Below are 19,256 nucleotides of genomic sequence, written 5' to 3' on the forward strand. Positions count from 1 at the left end.
AATTATATGCTAAATTCCTATGAAAAACATTTATTATTAAAATATTAAGAGAAATTGAAAAGTCATATTGTTTTACTAATTATGAACAGTTGCATCAATTTGTAAGTAACTTTATTCTTAATTAATATTACTCAATTGCACTTTATTGATATTTATTTTACATTTTATAGAAGTTATTGAATTTAGGCCTAAGCCAAGTTGTTCGGAAACGGATCCTCTCCATTTCAAGTCGGTCATTGAGATTTGAAAGGTAAAATTGTCCACAAAAAGTGAAATGGCAGTTTTACCCTTTTAAATATAATGATCTGGAATTGAAATGGAGAGGATCTTTCTCCAAGTTGTTCATGTCATCCCTAAGAATTAAGATAGACCAATAATCTTAACAAACAAACAAAAACTAATGAAGTCTCACTATTTGGTATATCCGGAGACATTGCATTTATCTCTTTCTGTTTTATAGTCTATGTTAAATATATTATTAAATATATTGAAGATGAAAGAAAGGGGAGACAAAAGAGAGCGGAAGCATAAACAAAGTTTAGGTCTATATCTTTACTATATTCATGAATTATATATTAAACCATGTTACATAACTCTCTATTTATAGAGAAAGAATGAGTAGTAGACAAGAAACCCGAGTAATGCTAGAAGTCATTCTTATGTCCCTCTTATGTCACTCTAAAAATGATGCGGTTTCTAAAATCTCTATTGGGCTTGTGACTGATCATTATTGAATTTTGATTAAATGGTGATTTTAAAAGCCACCTCATTCATGAAGTGACACAATAGTGACTTTTAAGGTAATAAATAACCTAAAATAATATCAAATATATTCTTAACATCTCAACTATTCCAACTTATGAGTGGCTTACATATTCTCGTTATAGGTATCTAGATTCGAAGCCAACTTTAGAATTTCCAAATTAAATGCAAAAAGTCCATCCAAAATACATTAACAAACATAACCTAATTATTTAATCACCATCAAGAATTAAGGCACCTTTTTAGTTAGTAAAATAATGGAAAAGCATGTGTTCCAAAGATACGTTTAATTAGCCAGTGTGCTCTTAACATCTCAAGGATGAAGGGGTATATATGTCAAACATTGTCGGTGGAAATCTTATTACGTGGGGAAATCGCCCACGAATCTGCTGCATGCGAGTAAAAGATTTGAGATATATGCTAGTGGTCTACAAAGACAATTTTAAGCTAAAGTGTTTTTAATGGAATACCAACATAGTAGGTTGCTAGGTTTGAAACAAAGAAAAACGCTAGCCATACCTACTTAAAAATCATGTACACCTAGCACCTGCTAATGTAGCAGTGGTGTCCAAAACAAATTGCGCGCCCGGAATACTTGAGGATGGTGAGATCACCACCCCCAGTCATTCTTAGGGCTAGTCATTTTCTTTGAAGTTAAGGGGTGGTCAATCACTCCCGTCGAGCTCTCATTAAACTTTTGAAACTGATAATTTTCAAATGCGTATAGTAGAGAGTAATGACCATCCCCGATGAGCTATTCAGAGTGGTTGTGCCTAGCATGATAGCCTAACACGGTGCCACCACATTAATTAACACATGAGGAAGAGTGCGTAAGTCAAACCTACCAGTAGCATTATTCTTGAATCTAAAATTCAATTAACCCATTAACTGGATAATGTCGAGTCATTTTAAGCATAAGTTGGCAGCCTCAATATTTTGCTAGGAAGTAGTTTGAATCGATATGATTTTATCTCAATTAAAATTAAGGGAAAAATCATATTTAGATCTTAGGTTTTTATTTGATTTAGATTTAGTCCTAGGGTTTTTTATTTCAAGAGTGAGGTCCTTAAGTTTTGCCCAATTTTAAAATAGGTTTCTCTATCACTTTATTGTTAAAATCAATAGTTCGCCATCTATCAAATGTGTCTCATTTGACACATCTATGTGTCATATTGATTTTTTTTTTTTAATTTTTTAATTTTTTTTTTTATGAATGACTTAACACTTGTGACGTGACATTGTATTAGAGTGTCACATCATTGCATTAGAGTATTTATAAAGTGTCAAATGAGACATGTAGCAGATAATAAACCATTAACTTTGATAATAAAGTGATAGAAATACTAATTTTAAGGTTGGACAAAACCTAAGAATTGTATACTTAAAACTTAAAACTCAATGACTAAATTCAAATCAGATGAAAACATAAGGATTAGATATGATTTTATTTTAATCAAAATTAACCCTCACAAACCCTAAAACCCAATATATAGCCACGTATCAAGCTTGGTGTCGCTTCAAAACCATCCAATGGAACTGGACCACGTTTCAAGGTGTACAACAATTAATATATATATAATACGTGAACCTCCAAGATTTTTCCTCCTTTAATTTGTTAGATAGGGAGAGAAAAAAAATGAAGCTCGAGAAAAGTCTCAAGGTGGGCTGATGCTAAAAAAAAAAAAAAAGGAAATTGTAGTGAAAAGGCAATGAAGCTAACGTGTCCTGTTACACATGTATATTCTTGTACATGGGACCCTCACGCACTAAAATTATAAAGAATAATAATCCCACACAATTCCCCACTTGTATTAAAGACCATACAAGTCTTACTAAGCTGCACACCCTCTCTCCTTTCCTCCTCTCCTCCACTCCATTACAACCACCACCACCATCACCTTTCTCTCCTTCCTTCAAATTCTTCAGCACAATTAGCATTTCCATGGGCAACGCCGACCCGGTCTACCCTTCCAGCAGCGTGGAGCGCTTGCACCGTGTGGCAATCCCTCCCCCGCAGCCCTTCGTGAAGTCTCTGAAGAACTCTCTCAAAGAGACTTTCTTTCCCGATGACCCTCTCAGGCAGTTCAAGAAGCAGCCGCCGTCGGTCAAATTCGTGCTTGGACTCAAGTACTTTTTCCCCATTCTGGAATGGGCGCCAAGATATACGTTGGAGTTCTTGAAATCTGACCTTATTGCTGGCATCACCATCGCCAGCTTGGCTATCCCTCAGGGGATCAGCTATGCAAAGCTCGCCAACTTGCCTCCAATTCTTGGCCTATGTGAGCTACTACTTTGTCAACATAAAATATATATGGATTGAGATTCCTATAATTTTTTTAAAATTTATAAATATCAGTCGTTTATCTCATTTAAGCGTCTAAAATAACATATTTCAGTATTTAATGAAGAAGATATTCTCAACAAATTTAATAAGTCATATTTCATTATTAAATGCTAAAACATGACTTATTTTAGACGTTTAGATGAGATAAACCGCTGAAATTTATGAATTTGAAAATCTCAAATTTAAACGGGATCTCAATCCCACAAAATATATACAAAAGGGTTCATTAATTACGAGTAAATCTTTAATGGGTTTTTGTGATTGTTTAAAATAATGCAGATTCGAGCTTCGTTCCGCCATTGGTTTATGCGATCATGGGCAGCTCGAGAGATTTGGCTGTGGGGACTGTTGCTGTTGCATCACTTCTCACGGCTTCAATGCTGGGGAATGAAGTTAATGCTAATGAAAATCCTAAGCTCTATCTTCACCTTGCTTTCACAGCAACATTCTTCGCCGGAGTTTTTCAGGCTTCTTTAGGCTTATTAAGGTTAGCATTATTGCAAAACTCATCAGAAAATTAACAAAAAAAGAAGAAGAACAAGAATACATGAACAGAAAAAACAATATTATAATATTGTTAAGTATAAAAAACTTCTCTTTTCTTATTTGATCAGATTCTCTTTTAACCACGATCCACATACTATGATTCATCGATCTATTGCTTTGAGCTTTGCATAAACACCTACCTATAATTATTTTATCCCTTTGTTAGTTTTATGGTTTAGTTAATTATATTTTGTGTTGGGAATTTATTAGTTAAATTTTCTAAAAATGATGTGAAACTTGACCACAGGCTAGGGTTTATCGTGGATTTGCTATCACATGCAACCATAGTAGGGTTCATGGCAGGAGCAGCCACTGTGGTGTGCCTGCAACAGCTGAAAGGGATCCTTGGTCTTGAACATTTCACCCATGGGACAGATCTTGTGTCAGTGATGCGTTCGGTCTTTGGCCAAACACATATGGTACGTAACTATCCTCTTTTTTCCCTTCTTTAACCATTTATTAAATTATCCCATTTGTTTGCATTTTTTATTTATTTAAGAAATACTGTAGTAATTAAAATGGATTTTCAATAATTAAATTCGCCATTTTCTTTTTCAAATACTTATAATTTTAAAATAAATGGCCATGGATATATTCTTTGCTTAATATTTATAATTTTATACAACATCATTCTCTGGGAACAATTTTCTTCTTCTTTTTTTCTTTTCTACTATTATCTAATGTGATGATGATTGGTGGAAATCACAGTGGAGGTGGGAAAGCGGTGTGCTGGGATGTTGTTTCCTTTTCTTTCTTATCAGCACCAAACACTTCGTAAGTGAATCTAATCCGTATTGTCTTCTTCTTTTTTTCTTTAATTAGTTGAATGAATATTTTATACCCTAATCTAACCCATATTTTCATGATCGAAAACAACCTCCTCCTCCTCCTTCTTCTTCTTCTTCTTCTTCTTTTTTGTTTTTCTTTTGAGATGCTTATTCTCATAAAAGTCTTACCAATACCACCATAACTAAATAAATCATGACCCAATTAAGACAAAATGGTATATTCAGAAAGAGCCCATCACTTGCTTGTTTTTCTAATAAAAATCTTTTCACTTTTTGGGCTGCATGCTTTCCTGAATTCTCTCTATTAGCATCTACCTTTCTTCTTTTTTCTTTTTTTTCATCATTCTGTCCGAATCACCGTCCATCTTTTTTATATTTGTTAATGTTATGTGTCAAAGAGTCTTATTAATTTCAAACTTAATTAACCTGCTCCCACTCCAAATTAAGTTATGCAAACTTAACTCCAAAGGTGATTGACTCGTGTGTGTATATATATATATATATATATCATACATGTACTTGGCTTCAGTTTAACTATTTTTTTTTTAAATTTTGTCCATTTTTTCCTCGTGACCAAAAAAAAACCAATCAAAGATAAGGTTGTATACATATAAATAGTAAGATATTGTTTTTAGGATTAGATTTGAGGGGTTATTTTCAACAAAAGAATTATTAATTTATGTTTGCATAACATGCAGAGCAAGAGGAAGCCAAAGTTCTTTTGGGTATCAGCGATGGCTCCTTTGACGTCAGTCATCTTGGGAAGCCTTCTTGTTTATCTCACCCATGCCGAGAAACACGGCGTTGAAGTGGTAAGAACCCCGATACATGCTATCTCTCTCTCTTTCTCTCTCTCACAGGCTAAAAAACACACCAGCAATTCTGACATGCTGGTGCAAGACAGTCCAATAGAGCATCAGGTTTGGACCACCGCAAGTATGATTAATCTTAAATACATCAATTAACACAAGAAAACAAGACACAGCAAGCAATAAATTAACAACATCCCATCAATATTAGAAAAAAAAAAGAACCAAAAAAAAAAAAGGACCATTTGCTACGACAACCAAAACTTACCATCATCGCCATAATAAGGATTGCATTGATTAAAAAAACAAAAGTAAAAAAATTATGTCGATGTAATAAAAGCGCGGGTATAGTTGTGGATTCTGTCGTCCATCTTTCTATAATTGCTCCAGCGGTCTTGTCGTTTATAACAACCAAGCAGTGGGGCCCACCAATAATATTCGCTTTTGGACATTTTGAGTGGGTCCCATTATTTCCCATGCTTTGCCCAATCCCCATGATGGCTAGATCTGATTGGACGGTCACCTTTTTTTTTTTTCTTTTTTTTTTTTTTTTGTGTTTTGTGTGAATGCTGAAGAGGTCTGATATGGTGCGTGCTACTGTATACTTGTTCAGATAGGACACTTGAAGGAGGGGCTCAATCCACCGTCGTTCGGAGATCTAATATTTGTGTCTCCTTATCTGACGATAGCTATTAAAACTGGCATCATCACTGGCGTCATAGCTCTCGCTGTAAGCACCTTTCCTTTCTCATCAAACTTAAGTCATTTTATTTCGAATTCCTTTTATCAATTGGAACTAAATATTTCGCCATTAATTAGAACATTCTATTAGAAAATTAGCTTCTTTTTTTTTAAATCAAATTCATCATTTCATTTTATTTTAGAAAAAGTAAAATAACAAAAAACAAAGCAAAAATTAATTTTTTTTTTTAAAAAAAAAAAAAAGAACAGGAGTTTTTAATTTTTTAATTTATGAGGTGAAATTATAATTTTACATGAACTCCATTAGAAAAATAGATGTAATTTGATGGAATAAATTAATTGATATAAAAGGCTCATCACAATGAGTTTTAAGATAAACTCATATGAAGAAGGGAATGTTAATGGCTATGTGCAGGAAGGAATAGCAGTAGGTAGAAGCTTTGCCATGTTCAAGAATTACCATATTGATGGGAACAAAGAAATGATTGCTTTTGGGATGATGAACATTGCTGGTTCTTTCTCCTCTTGCTACCTTACTACAGGTATATATGAATAAATATGAACAATTATTCAGCAAAATCCCCCATATATCATTCTTTTAATTTGCTAATTTATATATAATTTTTTTTCTTTCAGGGCCATTTTCGAGATCAGCAGTAAATTACAATGCAGGATGCAAGACAGCAGTATCAAACATTGTCATGGCAATTGCTATCATGTTTACGTTGTTATTCCTGATACCCTTGTTCCATTACACTCCAATTGTGGTGCTGGCGGCCATAATCATATCCGCCATGCTCGGCCTCATCGACTACGAAGCCGCCGTGCATCTCTGGAAGATTGATAAATTCGACTTTGTCGTGTGCATGAGTGCATACATCGGCGTCGTTTTCGGCAGTGTCGAAATCGGCCTTGTCGTAGCGGTATGAACCAAAAATATTCTTAAATCTTCAACAATTTGTTGTCTGAATGTAAAAGAGCGTTTATAGACCCCATTTTTCCAAACAGAAGGGCGGACTTCCTGAAGTCTTCTCGGGCAGATGAACCTCGAAAAGAGCTCTCTCACATATTTATAAGAACCGCTTAATAACTAAACTTTCTTTATGTTCAAATGTTGCAGGTTGCCATATCTTTGCTGAGGGTGCTTCTGTTCATTGCCAGGCCAAAGACCTTGGCTCTTGGAAACATTCCCAATTCCATGATTTACCGAAGCCTTGAACAATACCCAAATGCCAACAATGTACCCGGAATTCTCATTCTTGAAATTGATTCTCCCATTTACTTTGCCAATTCGAGCTACTTAAGAGAGAGGTAAAACTACTAAATCTTTATCACTATATATATACTAATTAATTACTAATTAGGGAAAAATACAAATAAGGCCTTCTCTTAACATAGAGCCAGTAGTGCCTAAAATACTTTTACAAGCCTAATAAAACCCATTTCTACACCTAATATTTTTTTATTTTTAAAATATTTTTGAAAGACCCTTTAAAATGATATGTTGAAATTCATGATTTTTTTTACTATAATATGCTAATAATTACATATAGCAAATACACATGTCTAACATTAATAATAAATAATAATAATAAAAGGTTTGATGCACTCATGTGCCTTGACAAACTTTAGCCAATAGTTAATTTTTACTTATAATTTTCTCAAGTAATTGATTTTTAAATTTTGTATGTATAGGATTGCAAGGTGGATTGATGAAGAGGAAGACAGAATAAAATCTTCAGGGGAAACCAGCTTACAGTATGTTATACTGGATATGAGTTGTAAGTGATCGATGGATTTGGAAATTAATATATAATAGAAAGAAATGATGCAATAATTAATTAGTTTTTTTTTTTTTTTTTTTTAAATGGAAATATTTCCAAATTTGTAACTCTAACATGCAATTATTCACGTTGGCAGCTGTTGGTAACATTGATACGAGCGGAATCAGCATGCTTGAAGAGCTCACGAAGACTATTGATAGAAGAGGTCTCAAGGTAGGTTCTTTCTCTCGATTTTTATTTTAAGAGAAATGGTTCTTTGCATTTTGGCGTTCATCTCGTGTACATTTTCACTTAGTTGGCACACTATATCAACTAAAATGTACACGCGATAGACATCAGAATACAAATAAGCATTTCTCTTACACATGTGATTCTCTTGCCGGCTATTTTCTTATTTAGGGAAAACTTCACAAACCCCTCTAAACATCTACACGTTTTGAAATTATCTCTCTAATGTACAAAAACTCTCAATTTAAGTTATCGAACTTTCAATATTTTGTAACGTCTACCATCTGTTACGATTTTCCGTTAAATCTTCTCAAAATTTCCGAAATACCCATGTTTTTTTATAATAAAAAAAAATTGCAAAGATTCGGGCATAGGTATTTTTGCAAATTCTATTAAATCCTGACCAATGCTTAAATCTTTGCAAATTTTTATTTTACTTTTTACAAAAACCTGTGGTATTTTGAAATTTTTGACATGATTTAACGGAAAATCTTAATGGAAGAACATTGCAAAAAATTGAAAGTTTGATACTCTAAATTGAAAGTTTTTAAATATTGAGAGGTAATGTCAAAACGCTTCTTTAGAAGTTCATGAAAGTTTTCTGAAGTTAATTTCCCCTTCTTATTTCCAATGCTTATTAATGCTTCTTCCTCCCATCGATCTATTCAGCTTGTATTGGCCAACCCTGGGGGTGAGGTGATGAAGAAGTTGAACAAATCCCAGTTCATCGAAAACATAGGCCAAAATTGGATCTATTTGACGGTTGGGGAGGCCGTTGGAGCATGCACCTACATGCTTCATACATGCAAACCCAACCTCGAGAAAGCTGAACCAGAGGCATGGAACAGTGTCTGAGCTACTCATGAAGTAGAACCTCTAGGAGTGGCTAAATTTCATAATTAACTAAATTCGGTTGTGTTGCATGTGAATTTATAAATGAGAAAGCAACACATTAGACTCGTTGAATCACAAAACATGAGTCCCATAATTAGCTTCAATGCATAATTGAGTTGGATGTATTTTTCCCATTCCAACATTATCTATGTAAGTTGTATAATCTATAATCTATAATCTATATATATATATATATATATATGGCATACATGAAATATTTTCATATGACAAGAATTTCGGCGTAAGATAAACACTTTATACTGTTTTTTATTATAATAAACTCGTGACATATGTGCAAGAAGGGCTACAGTCAAAGCTGAGTATCAAATGTTTAAGCTCGGTTCATTTTTTTTTTTTTTTTTTACTTAAAATTTTCTTATTACAAAATTAAAATAAGACTAAAAAAATAATAAAAATGAAGTTAGACAAGTTGATACGAGCTTATACAAGTATACCTGACTTTATACAAGTACAGCTTGTTTAATAATATAAACTAATTTTCTGTTCACGGTCAACTCATTTATTAAACAACTTAAGACTGAATCAAAACTAGTCGAACCGAGCCCAAGTTTGTTTGTGAGCTACTTTGTTTGCTTAACAGCTTACCAACATAGGAAATTCATGGAGTAAATTGTTGTATACGAGCCGAGTAAACTTTTTGATCTTCCTTGCATAAGTACTTTTCATTTCTCTCCTCATCTACAATCATCCACGGTAAGCCCAACATTTTTCTCTACAGTTCATGTTTTTTCTTGCTTAATATTTCAATTTTTTTGCCTTTATTTCTGAGTAATTTATTGTCTCATTGATTTTGGTCATTAGGTTTTTATTCTGTTTATTAGTTTTTTTAGATTTTATGGTGAAATATTTTCTATATATTTTAAGCTCCACTCCCCCTCGTACCTTTCTTTTCACACCAACAACCTCCGAGAAAAACACACAAATACAAACGCTTTCTTTCCCGCCAACAAATCAAAGGGTGTACGAAATAATTCAAAACAAATCCTACCTAAAAGCTTCATCAAGATCAACGGTGACATCCAACATAACTATTACACAAATTGTTGTAATACCAAAATTAGCTAAAATGATAACACATTTGTTCTGTCAATTAATCATACCAAAATACATAATATCTTAGACATTCATTCTTACAAACCCATATATAATCAATTTCCTATATTTACATTCTTGTAAAAGACAATTGCATCAAAATTATGAACAACAAACAATCAATGCAAAAACAATCAAACGTGCAACAACCTTTTTGGTACATGGCCTAAAGCAAATGTAACAGAAGTACTAATGTTGTTGCACAACCACAATATACACAATCTACTTATATATGACTTTTCTGTAACTTAGAAATATGAAATGAAAAAAAATTAATACTTTTAACAACAATCTCCCTAAAATTTTTCTTCTATATTTCATTATTTGATTTTAGACGTCAAGTGGAAGTGAAATTACATGATGCAAGTGGTTCATTAGTCGCATATTTGTTTGGGGAAGATGTAGAAAAGTTCTTGAAATGCTCAGCAACCAAATTAATATTATACACCACTGCGGTATTAAAAAAATTATATTATTATAGCTCAAAATATTTTTGTTACTCAATTCTTTGAATATAGGTTATTAGTGTCTTATTATATTTCTAAGAAAATTAATATAATAGTATAACAAGACTCAATCTAAGCACTATCTTTTCTTGTTGTCATTCCTGAATTTTCATTTCAACTAAGTAAATACTTTGTATTTGTGTGAATATCCAGTTCACTTGAATCAAACCATACTTTTTTTTGGCGTTGTTTATGTTTTGTTTGCTTGAAAAGATTTGCTCTCGTCTCTAAATCTGGGATTGTGTGCTTATTATGGATTGCGTTTTGAGTTCTATTCGGTTCCTAACTTAATGGTGTAAAAGAAAGGAGAATTATATTTAATATTGTAATCTATGTTTGAATATATAATTTGGTGTACAGATTGTCTAGCTTCTGGGTTTTATTGAATCTTATGTTCTATATTTGAACATGTTCTTTGGTGTATGAGATAGGTAAAATTTTATATATAAATGTTGGGTTGTCCTTTTGAATTGACTCTTTGCTTTGTTTCTTTTTCTTTTCTTTTTTCCTTCTTGTTAATGGAAAAAAGTATCGAAAAAATAATAATAATAAATTAAGCCTTGTAGGAAAAATATCTTATATATATGTGACATTGAATTCAAATTTTGCAGTGTAAGTTTATCTTTTTATTTGTCTTCATGATATTTTCTTTACTGAAAACAAACTAACCAACAAGTCAAACATGAATCAAAGTTGAACCCAACTCTAGCTATGAACTTCCACCAATAATAAGGAACAACTCCTACATTCATGTATACCATGCCACTCAATTTGCTGGCTACAACATCATGATTCCAACTATTTTATCAAATGCCTATGATCAAAAATCAGATTCTACGAGGAGAAGGAACTATTGGGTGTTTCAAGGTTAATAGTGTTAAACATGAATTGTGTATCTAACTCACATGCCTATATTAATTTGTGATCACCAAATGAATTAATGAGCTATAGGAAAAATATCTTGTATAAGTGGCATTGGATTCAAATTTTGTAGTGCAAGTGTATCTTTTTGTTTGTCTTCATGAAATCCTTTCTACTATCTTATTATTTTTCTATACCAAAATACACATATGGTTACATGATTTATTTACTATCTATTAAAGTGTTGATTAAGTGATTAAATTTACATCTTCCTATCAGCTTAAGCTTTTGGGATAACTGCTGATATAACATTGTATCAGAGCCAAAGGTCCTGATATCAAATTTTGACTCTGTCAATCCACCCCTCCCCCCCCAATTCCAATTAAATATTTCATCTGTTGAACCTCACTCATTAAAATGGAGTTTGAGCCCACACGTAAATGGTAGTGTTAAAGTGTTGATTAAATGATTAAATTTACCTCTTCTTATCAACTTAAATTTTAGGAAAAGTGATGATTTAATTACCACTATCATGTTGAACACATATTTTTCATTCATATCTTCTCTTATTAAGTTTATTTGCCTTGCTGTTGTGTGTGATTCAACTAAACAATAAACAAAGTGTAAAAGTTTAGTTTTATTGTCCTTTGATTGCTTATACAATGAAAGAAGATAAAAAGAAAAATAAATGTTGGTTTTTATTTCCACAAAATTTATGTTTTTATACTTATGTTTTCCTTCTTCTTATTTTATAATTAAAGCTATTATTTAAATTAATTACAATACAACATTGTTCAATTATGCAATTTTAAATATATCAATGAGAATTTTATGTTAGTTTTTTTTATGTTTTTATTTTTTATTTTTTCCATTACATTCTATTAGCTAAAAATAAAAAAGGGAAAAATTCACTTTACACCTCTGAAGTTTGAGGTGTTTTTCAATTTGAACCCTAATGTTTAAAAATTTGTAATGTATTCCCTTAATGTTTCAAAAATTTGTAATTAACATCCTCCGTTACTAATTGCCGTCTAAGTAGACGGAAATGGCATCACATGCGTCTCACACATGAGATTTTTATGCTGCGTCTTCCAATTTTGCACCCAACATACCTAGTGAAATGACGTAATTGCCCCTCATTAAAACCCAACGCATGTTTTGATTTTTTTCTCGTCAACCCCTTTTGAACCCCTTTTGAGTGTCGTGTAGGTGTTGGAGTGAAAAACAAAAGGAGCAGATGCCGCTCACCTAATCTTATGCCGGCAATTTCTGTGTACTTAGACAGCAATTAGTAATGGAGGGTGTTAATTGCAAATTTTTGAATCATTAGGGGGTACATTGCAAATTTTTAAATATTGGGGTTCAAATTGAAAAACACCACAAATTTTAGGAGGTTAAAGTGAATTTTTCCCAATAAAAAATAAATCATCTTCTCTTTTCTTTGTTTCCTTTTTTCCTCCTTACCTTTATTTTTACTTTCATGATTACATCTTACTTTTATTATGCTGCAAATAAGAGGGCATTACTAATATACAAAGCATCGTAAAACTTTCTTCGGTGCAAGAATACATTATTGATTGATGCATGTAGAGGACCACGCCAAAAATTCAAAACTACTACTGTTAGAACAGTTTTTGACACGGTGTGGACTGCTTGTTCTTAGATCTACAATATGTTCTTCGCGTTCCCAAAATTGCTACAAAATAACAAGAGCGTCAAAAGAATCGCCGGCGTCTACACCGGGAAAACTTCGATGCTTAAATCAGTTCCGTGGAGAAGATGATGCACAAAACTCAACAATTCAATCTACTTGAGTTTGAGAGTGTATTTCAGTATTCTTGAGTATGAGATTTATACCTAGTATAGGGGCCTATTTATAGGCTGAGGAGTTAAGATAGACTTGAACAGGATCATCTTCTTTGAATTGATTTGGGAGTCCTGAGAGCTGGAATTGGACTTAGGCTCCTACTCCAATTTAGACTTTGAGTAGGACTCTTGACCCAGATTCTTTCAATAGAACCCCACTTGAATTGTATTTCCTAAGTTTAATTAATAACTTTGTTGGCCTGTTATTGGCCTTGAGGCCAAAAATCTGATGGGCTTGTAGTACAAAATTATTCCCCACAACTATTGTTCAAGAGTCACCAAACGAAGATCAATCAATTTTCACAACCCAAGAATTTGCAATTTTACTACTACTTTCACCAACAACTAATTGTTAAGTGAGGTATTTTGAAACAAATTTTAATATCAATCAATCATGCAAAATGAAGACAAACTGTTGTGAAATTTTATTGTAACTCATGAATGTGCAAATCGTTTTGAAATATAGGTTTGCAAGTGCAAAGTTGAACCCATAAGGAATTGGATTAATTCAGAAAACCAAATAGATCTAAACCTATTAAATCTTAATCTAGTTAGAAAAATGGGTGATTTTTAATTAAACTAAATTTGATTGTTAAAATATGCAATAAATAAACCAAAATAATCAAAAGATAAAATTTACCAAGTGACAAATTACTAAGGTTTAGGAATCTACGCTCATCAATTCATAACAAAATATATTTATGGTCATCAAATTTTTTTTCTGAAACTTTCTTCAAAACAATCTTGATTTTCATCACGTTGCCATGGATAATATTCACATTAAGGCTCTATAAAAATCCTATGCATGTTCTTCTCCGCTTAAAAAAATCAAATAAAATCATTCAATGTATCCATTTATAAAACAAATCATAATGGATATCCAATTTTAATATTTTGAAATGAAAATCCAAGCAATTAATTAATGGAAATTGTCCCGAATCATGAGAAAAATATGATTGAACTCATATCCAAGACTTATCTTGTTAATTAAATTGAAGAAAGAACATTTAAACATCAAAGCTCATATATTCAAAAAAAAAATATCAAATCACATAAACATATATTTGCTACTTATTAATGAGGCTTCATCCTCAACCCTTGTTGGGCTACTCATGACTATGAAAATCAATTTCACATATAAAGTGCTAAACATTAAACTTTAACAAATAAAATAAAAGGACCTAAAATCCAATGTGCAGCACTATCACTCCAGACTGTACATGCAGAACGTCTAAACGACGCTTTACTCTTATTTTTCTATGCTTTGCAACTCACTTTGAAATTCAACACATCCCAGCACATGTCATTTTTATAGATTAGGTTGGAAGAATTTCCTCCAACCCAGTTTGGAGGAAAACTTTGTCCCATATTTATAGGCAACTAAGAATTAGGTTTCCTTGCTGAAAAGGAGAACCCCTAATATGGAAAAACCAAGGGGGCTTTCGGACGTCTGAAGATCCCGTTCAAACGCATCTAGGGTTATATAGAAATCCAAGATGAAGTTGGAAAACCCCTAAAACGGCAACTAAGAGCTTTTGTTCGGACATACTTGATACTCGTTCAGACGCGGCTAGGTTAAACTTCTTTTCATACATCTCTCGTCCAAACCCTCAACGAACATATAACGCCCCAAAATTTGACCTCTACTAGTCTGGTAGGGTTACTGGAAATTACTCCAATATAGATAACTGGTAGCTAACTGGGGAACTGCCCCTCTAATCATTATCAAGATACAATAACCACATAAGTCTAAAGACTTGGTAAGTAAACCTTACAATTGGGTACGACATGAGCCAGTTTTTATTGAGCAGAAATAAACGTGCAATTTTGACAAAGATTTGAAAAAGGTGTTGTCTCTGTTAATACACCATAAAAATATCGTTTTGTTGAAGGAAATGGGTGTACTTCCAGCGGTAATCACCTAAAGTTTTAATGCAGAAAATTAATGCTTTATTATGTCATAACTATTATATATGGTTTACCCGAGATATTACCCCTTATCAGCAGGGTTAGTGCTGTCCTAAGGGACTAGTAATACAATGCCGGTGTCTCGGCCATTGTCCGCTACCGTCCATAACACTAGCAACCCGACCGAGTCCGACTTTGGGTGGCCTACGCTACTAATGATGTACGTTCTGTAGTGACCCAGCAATTAAGGTTGCACCAGTCACGAAATAACCAATGGACCCAAGGCCCATATATCACATCCACACACACGTTTGACTATATAATCAAATTTATATAGTAAGCCCATGGCCATTACACTATACGTACCGATGTGCCATGTCATACGATGCATCTTATCAACTAGTTATTAAGGCAGTTACCAAGTTATTCAAAAATATAGGCATACACATATCATAGGCGTGATTAGTCAGTTGACATATCACACATTTTTAAAGAAAGCAGTCGTAAGTGTTTACTTACCTCATGCGCTCGCTTGAGTCCTCCGACATCACAAATTCCTGCTATAACGAAATACGACACATTGTTATATGCAGCACTAGAGAAATCCTCGCGAGACATAATAAGTTCTATCTAACGAAAGGGGGTCGTCGAAACCCTAATCTCGCACATTCAGGTTTCTGGGCATGTGTCCTACTCTCTAGGGGAACACTCGGCCTCGAGGGTGAACATTCGGCCAGAGAGTAAAAACTCTCGGCAAGAAGCCCAAATATGGTCCTATGCTTTTAGGGTGTGGTACATCTCATCCTACGTTCCTAATGGACACATGCAAAGTAACATATCATGCTAACATGCAAACTTAAAGCAATAAAAGGCAGGTTGAAAACTCTTTAAAACATTCTTAGTTTTTTGTAAAAAAATGGTACAAGAACTTGTCAAGGCATCTTTAAAACTTGTAATACTAAGAAAGCAGTAAGAACAAGATGAGGGCTACGGGAATGGACAAGAAAATACCTTGATGATGGTAAAACTCAACAAAGACTTCCTCATTCTCCTTCAAAATCACTCATCACTCTAAGGTTAGAGTTTCTGGTGTGAGGAGGGGCTGAGGGTCAAAGGAAGGGATTTATATAGGGGCTTGGGGCGTGCTCTCCTCTGAAAAGGCAGATAATGGGTTAAAATTACTTTCAGAATATCAGCGAACTGTCGGGTACTTTGGGGGCTAGCGTTCATGTACTATTACACAAGGGATCAAAGGGTTCAGTTGTACGTTTGGGTATTACCTAATGGCTCATAGACTGGTCAACAGACGCTCGTGGTGGTCCCCCAAGCAAATGCTCGTACTTAGGTTAAGGGCGAACGTTCGGGTGGTTCCCCTAGCGAACGTTCGGTTAGAGAGTATGGTCTTGGGTTTTGTTTTGGAAAATCTCAAGAGATTTGGGGTCACTCATAAGGGGTTTAGGTTTTGGATCATAATACCTTGTTTTATGAAAGAATGTTTGTCATGTTTGCGTAAATCATTTATCTTTTAAGACTGGTGATTTATCGGGGTATTACAGAACGGCCATTACGGCCCTGCGAACCGAGCTCTCTGGAATAACGCCCAACGAACGAAGCTCTCGAGCTTTACTATGGACTGCATCCATTCGGATGGCTAGCGAATGTGCAAGGAACGAAGCATTTTGCTTGTTTTTGTATTATTAGCCGTTTGGACGCCAACGAACACTCTAGCGAATGAGGCCTTATGGAAAACGTGCAGAGGCTTGCCATAAGAACTTCACTGAATGCTCTTGTAACGTCCAAGATAATTATTAAGTTTATTATTAATAACTTCATAGTAATCTAAATTAATTAATGAGATAAATTGCACAAGGGATGATTTAGAATAATAGATATTGTAACATCTCCTGCCCGTTAAGGCTGAGTTTGTCACTTTTCTTCTTTTACAACAAACATTTTTGCAAAGATGTATAAGGTCTATCAGAGTACTTGATTTTAACGAATACGATAAATATATAAAAGATTCTTCAAAAGATTTTATTACAAGCGGAATTAGAAAACATCAAACTTTAGTTGCGGAATATCATATTATTACAATAACTGATATGAAAAGACTTTGAAAGTTAATAATTATTTCCGCCTCCATTCCGGCCTCCTATTCCAGCGTCCTTTCTACCTGAAAACAATAAATAAAACTGAATGAGCCCAGAGGGGGCCCAGCAAGTAAAATCCACAACCATAAATAGTTTTACTCATTGTTCTCAGTTTTGAAAATCGTTTTTACAAATAAATATACATCCAGCCATAATAATACATGTATGTACAGTTGCATCTCCCGTAACATATATGTACTATTACATCTAGTAATAGATCATCATCATAAATCATCTTTATAAATCATCATCATAATGCATCATTATAAATCATCATTGTAAATCATCATAGTATATCATCGTTGTAAATCATCATAGTATATCATCGTTGAAATTCTATTATCATTTTCTCATATTAGGGCCCATGTACACTATTACCCTTGTGTACGAGGGTTGTAGGTCCTTGTGACCATGGCACTAAATTGTGGCCTCAGCCATGCCCGACCGCCAATTAACTCTTTTCTTGGTGCACTCAACGGTCATGTTGATGGAATACCACCTTCTGGCATAACCTCCTTCAGTGGTTTCGCCTCCATCTGAGTATCGATACCGAACTCCTCTCATGCTTACTTATCTTGGGGCCAAAAATACTCTTCTCCATACATGTACCCTCATTTCATAGACATTTATCTCATTTCTTGTACTTCTCTTTGTACTTCTTTTGATGCATCTTAGAGCAACATGTAGGAGGGTTTATCATCATTCTTCTTTCTTATAATCATCATCATTTCTCAACTTTCTTGTCTCAAAAAATGGAAACTTTTTCAAATATAAACTTATTGTACTTAGAAAACGTTTAAAGAAATAGAAACTTTCTAAATAATTCTTTTCGAAATCCTTCATGCGTGCAATATATCTCCATGACAGGTAAATAAAATAATCATTTACAGTTTGATACAAGAATGTATAAATAGCATGGCATGAAGTAGCTTTAGAAGGGGTAGTAAATTTACTTACTTCTAGACTGAAGCTAAAAAAGTGGTTTGAAGGATCTAGTTGCTCCAATCTGACTAACACCACTAGTATATCTTTTGAAACTAATTTCTCAAGTCCGTTCTCTCTCGTGTTCTTTCTTTCTTACAACGCTTTGTCTCGCCCTTTTTCTCTCTGTTTCGTGTAAACACTTTCAGAAAAAAGAAAGACTGAGTAGAAAACAGAAGAAGGAAGAATATGTGGAAGAGAATGGAGATGAGTGGTGAAATTTGTGAAGAGGAAGAGCTCTATTTATAGGAAAAAAATCAAATACTATTCTACCTTCCATTTTACTATTCCATCTACCAACATTATTATACCTACAATGAATTAATGAGATAAATTGCACATGTGATGATTTAGAATAATAGATATAATAATAATAATATTTGTGAGGTAATAATATAATAGCAATATTATTTAACAATGAAATATTTATGTAATACAAGTTTTAAGTGATAAAGAGATTAACTAATAATAATGTTAGTGTAACAATTGATCAATAAATAAAATAGGTTAATGGTACTAGAATAATAAAGTGTGATAATAAGTCCTAGTGTGGTAAATAATTATATGTATGGGTAAATCTTGCAATTCTAAATAGTTGAGACTTTAAAATAGAAAGAGAATCTTATCTCATGCCACATGTCAAGCTGCCATTGGCAATTGGAGATACCTTATCTCCTTAGTTTTAAAAGAAAAATGCAAAAAGGCAAGCCTTATTGGTGGGCCCCACGTGCAGCAGCCCCCTTCCTTATTTCCTTTCTTTTCTTCTTTCTTCCTCCTCTCATCTCACACACATCACTCTTATTTCTCCCCTATCCTCTTTTTTTTCTTCTTCTTCTTCTCATGGCAGCAACTCCTCTCTCTCAATCTCACCGTCGTTCACTCTCGCTCTCGGCCATGTGTGCGTGTGTGTGTAGAGAAGAAAGGGAGAAGATGAAAGAAAGGAGGAAGGGGGAGAAATAAGAGTGATGTGCATGAGATGAGAGGAGGAAGAAAGAAAAAAAAAAAGAAAGGAAA

The 19,256-nt window shown here is 33.6% G+C and overlaps 1 protein-coding gene across 1 annotated transcript; it reads left to right on the forward strand.

Moving 5' to 3' along the window:
• The first annotated feature begins 2,584 nt into the window (after positions 1-2,584).
• Positions 2,585-9,016, forward strand: LOC132171060 (sulfate transporter 3.1-like). The gene is made up of 12 exons (XM_059582270.1): positions 2,585-3,041; positions 3,386-3,593; positions 3,900-4,071; positions 4,361-4,426; positions 5,139-5,252; positions 5,863-5,979; positions 6,367-6,493; positions 6,588-6,874; positions 7,072-7,262; positions 7,647-7,732; positions 7,872-7,948; positions 8,633-9,016. Exons 1-12 carry the CDS (start codon positions 2,705-2,707, stop codon positions 8,816-8,818), a joined length of 1,968 nt encoding a protein of 655 aa, XP_059438253.1. The 5' UTR covers positions 2,585-2,704; the 3' UTR covers positions 8,819-9,016.
• Positions 9,017-19,256: the final 10,240 nt, after the last annotated feature.

Source organism: Corylus avellana, chromosome ca2 (genome assembly GCF_901000735.1).
Source record: "Corylus avellana chromosome ca2, CavTom2PMs-1.0".
NCBI lineage: Eukaryota > Viridiplantae > Streptophyta > Magnoliopsida > Fagales > Betulaceae > Corylus > Corylus avellana.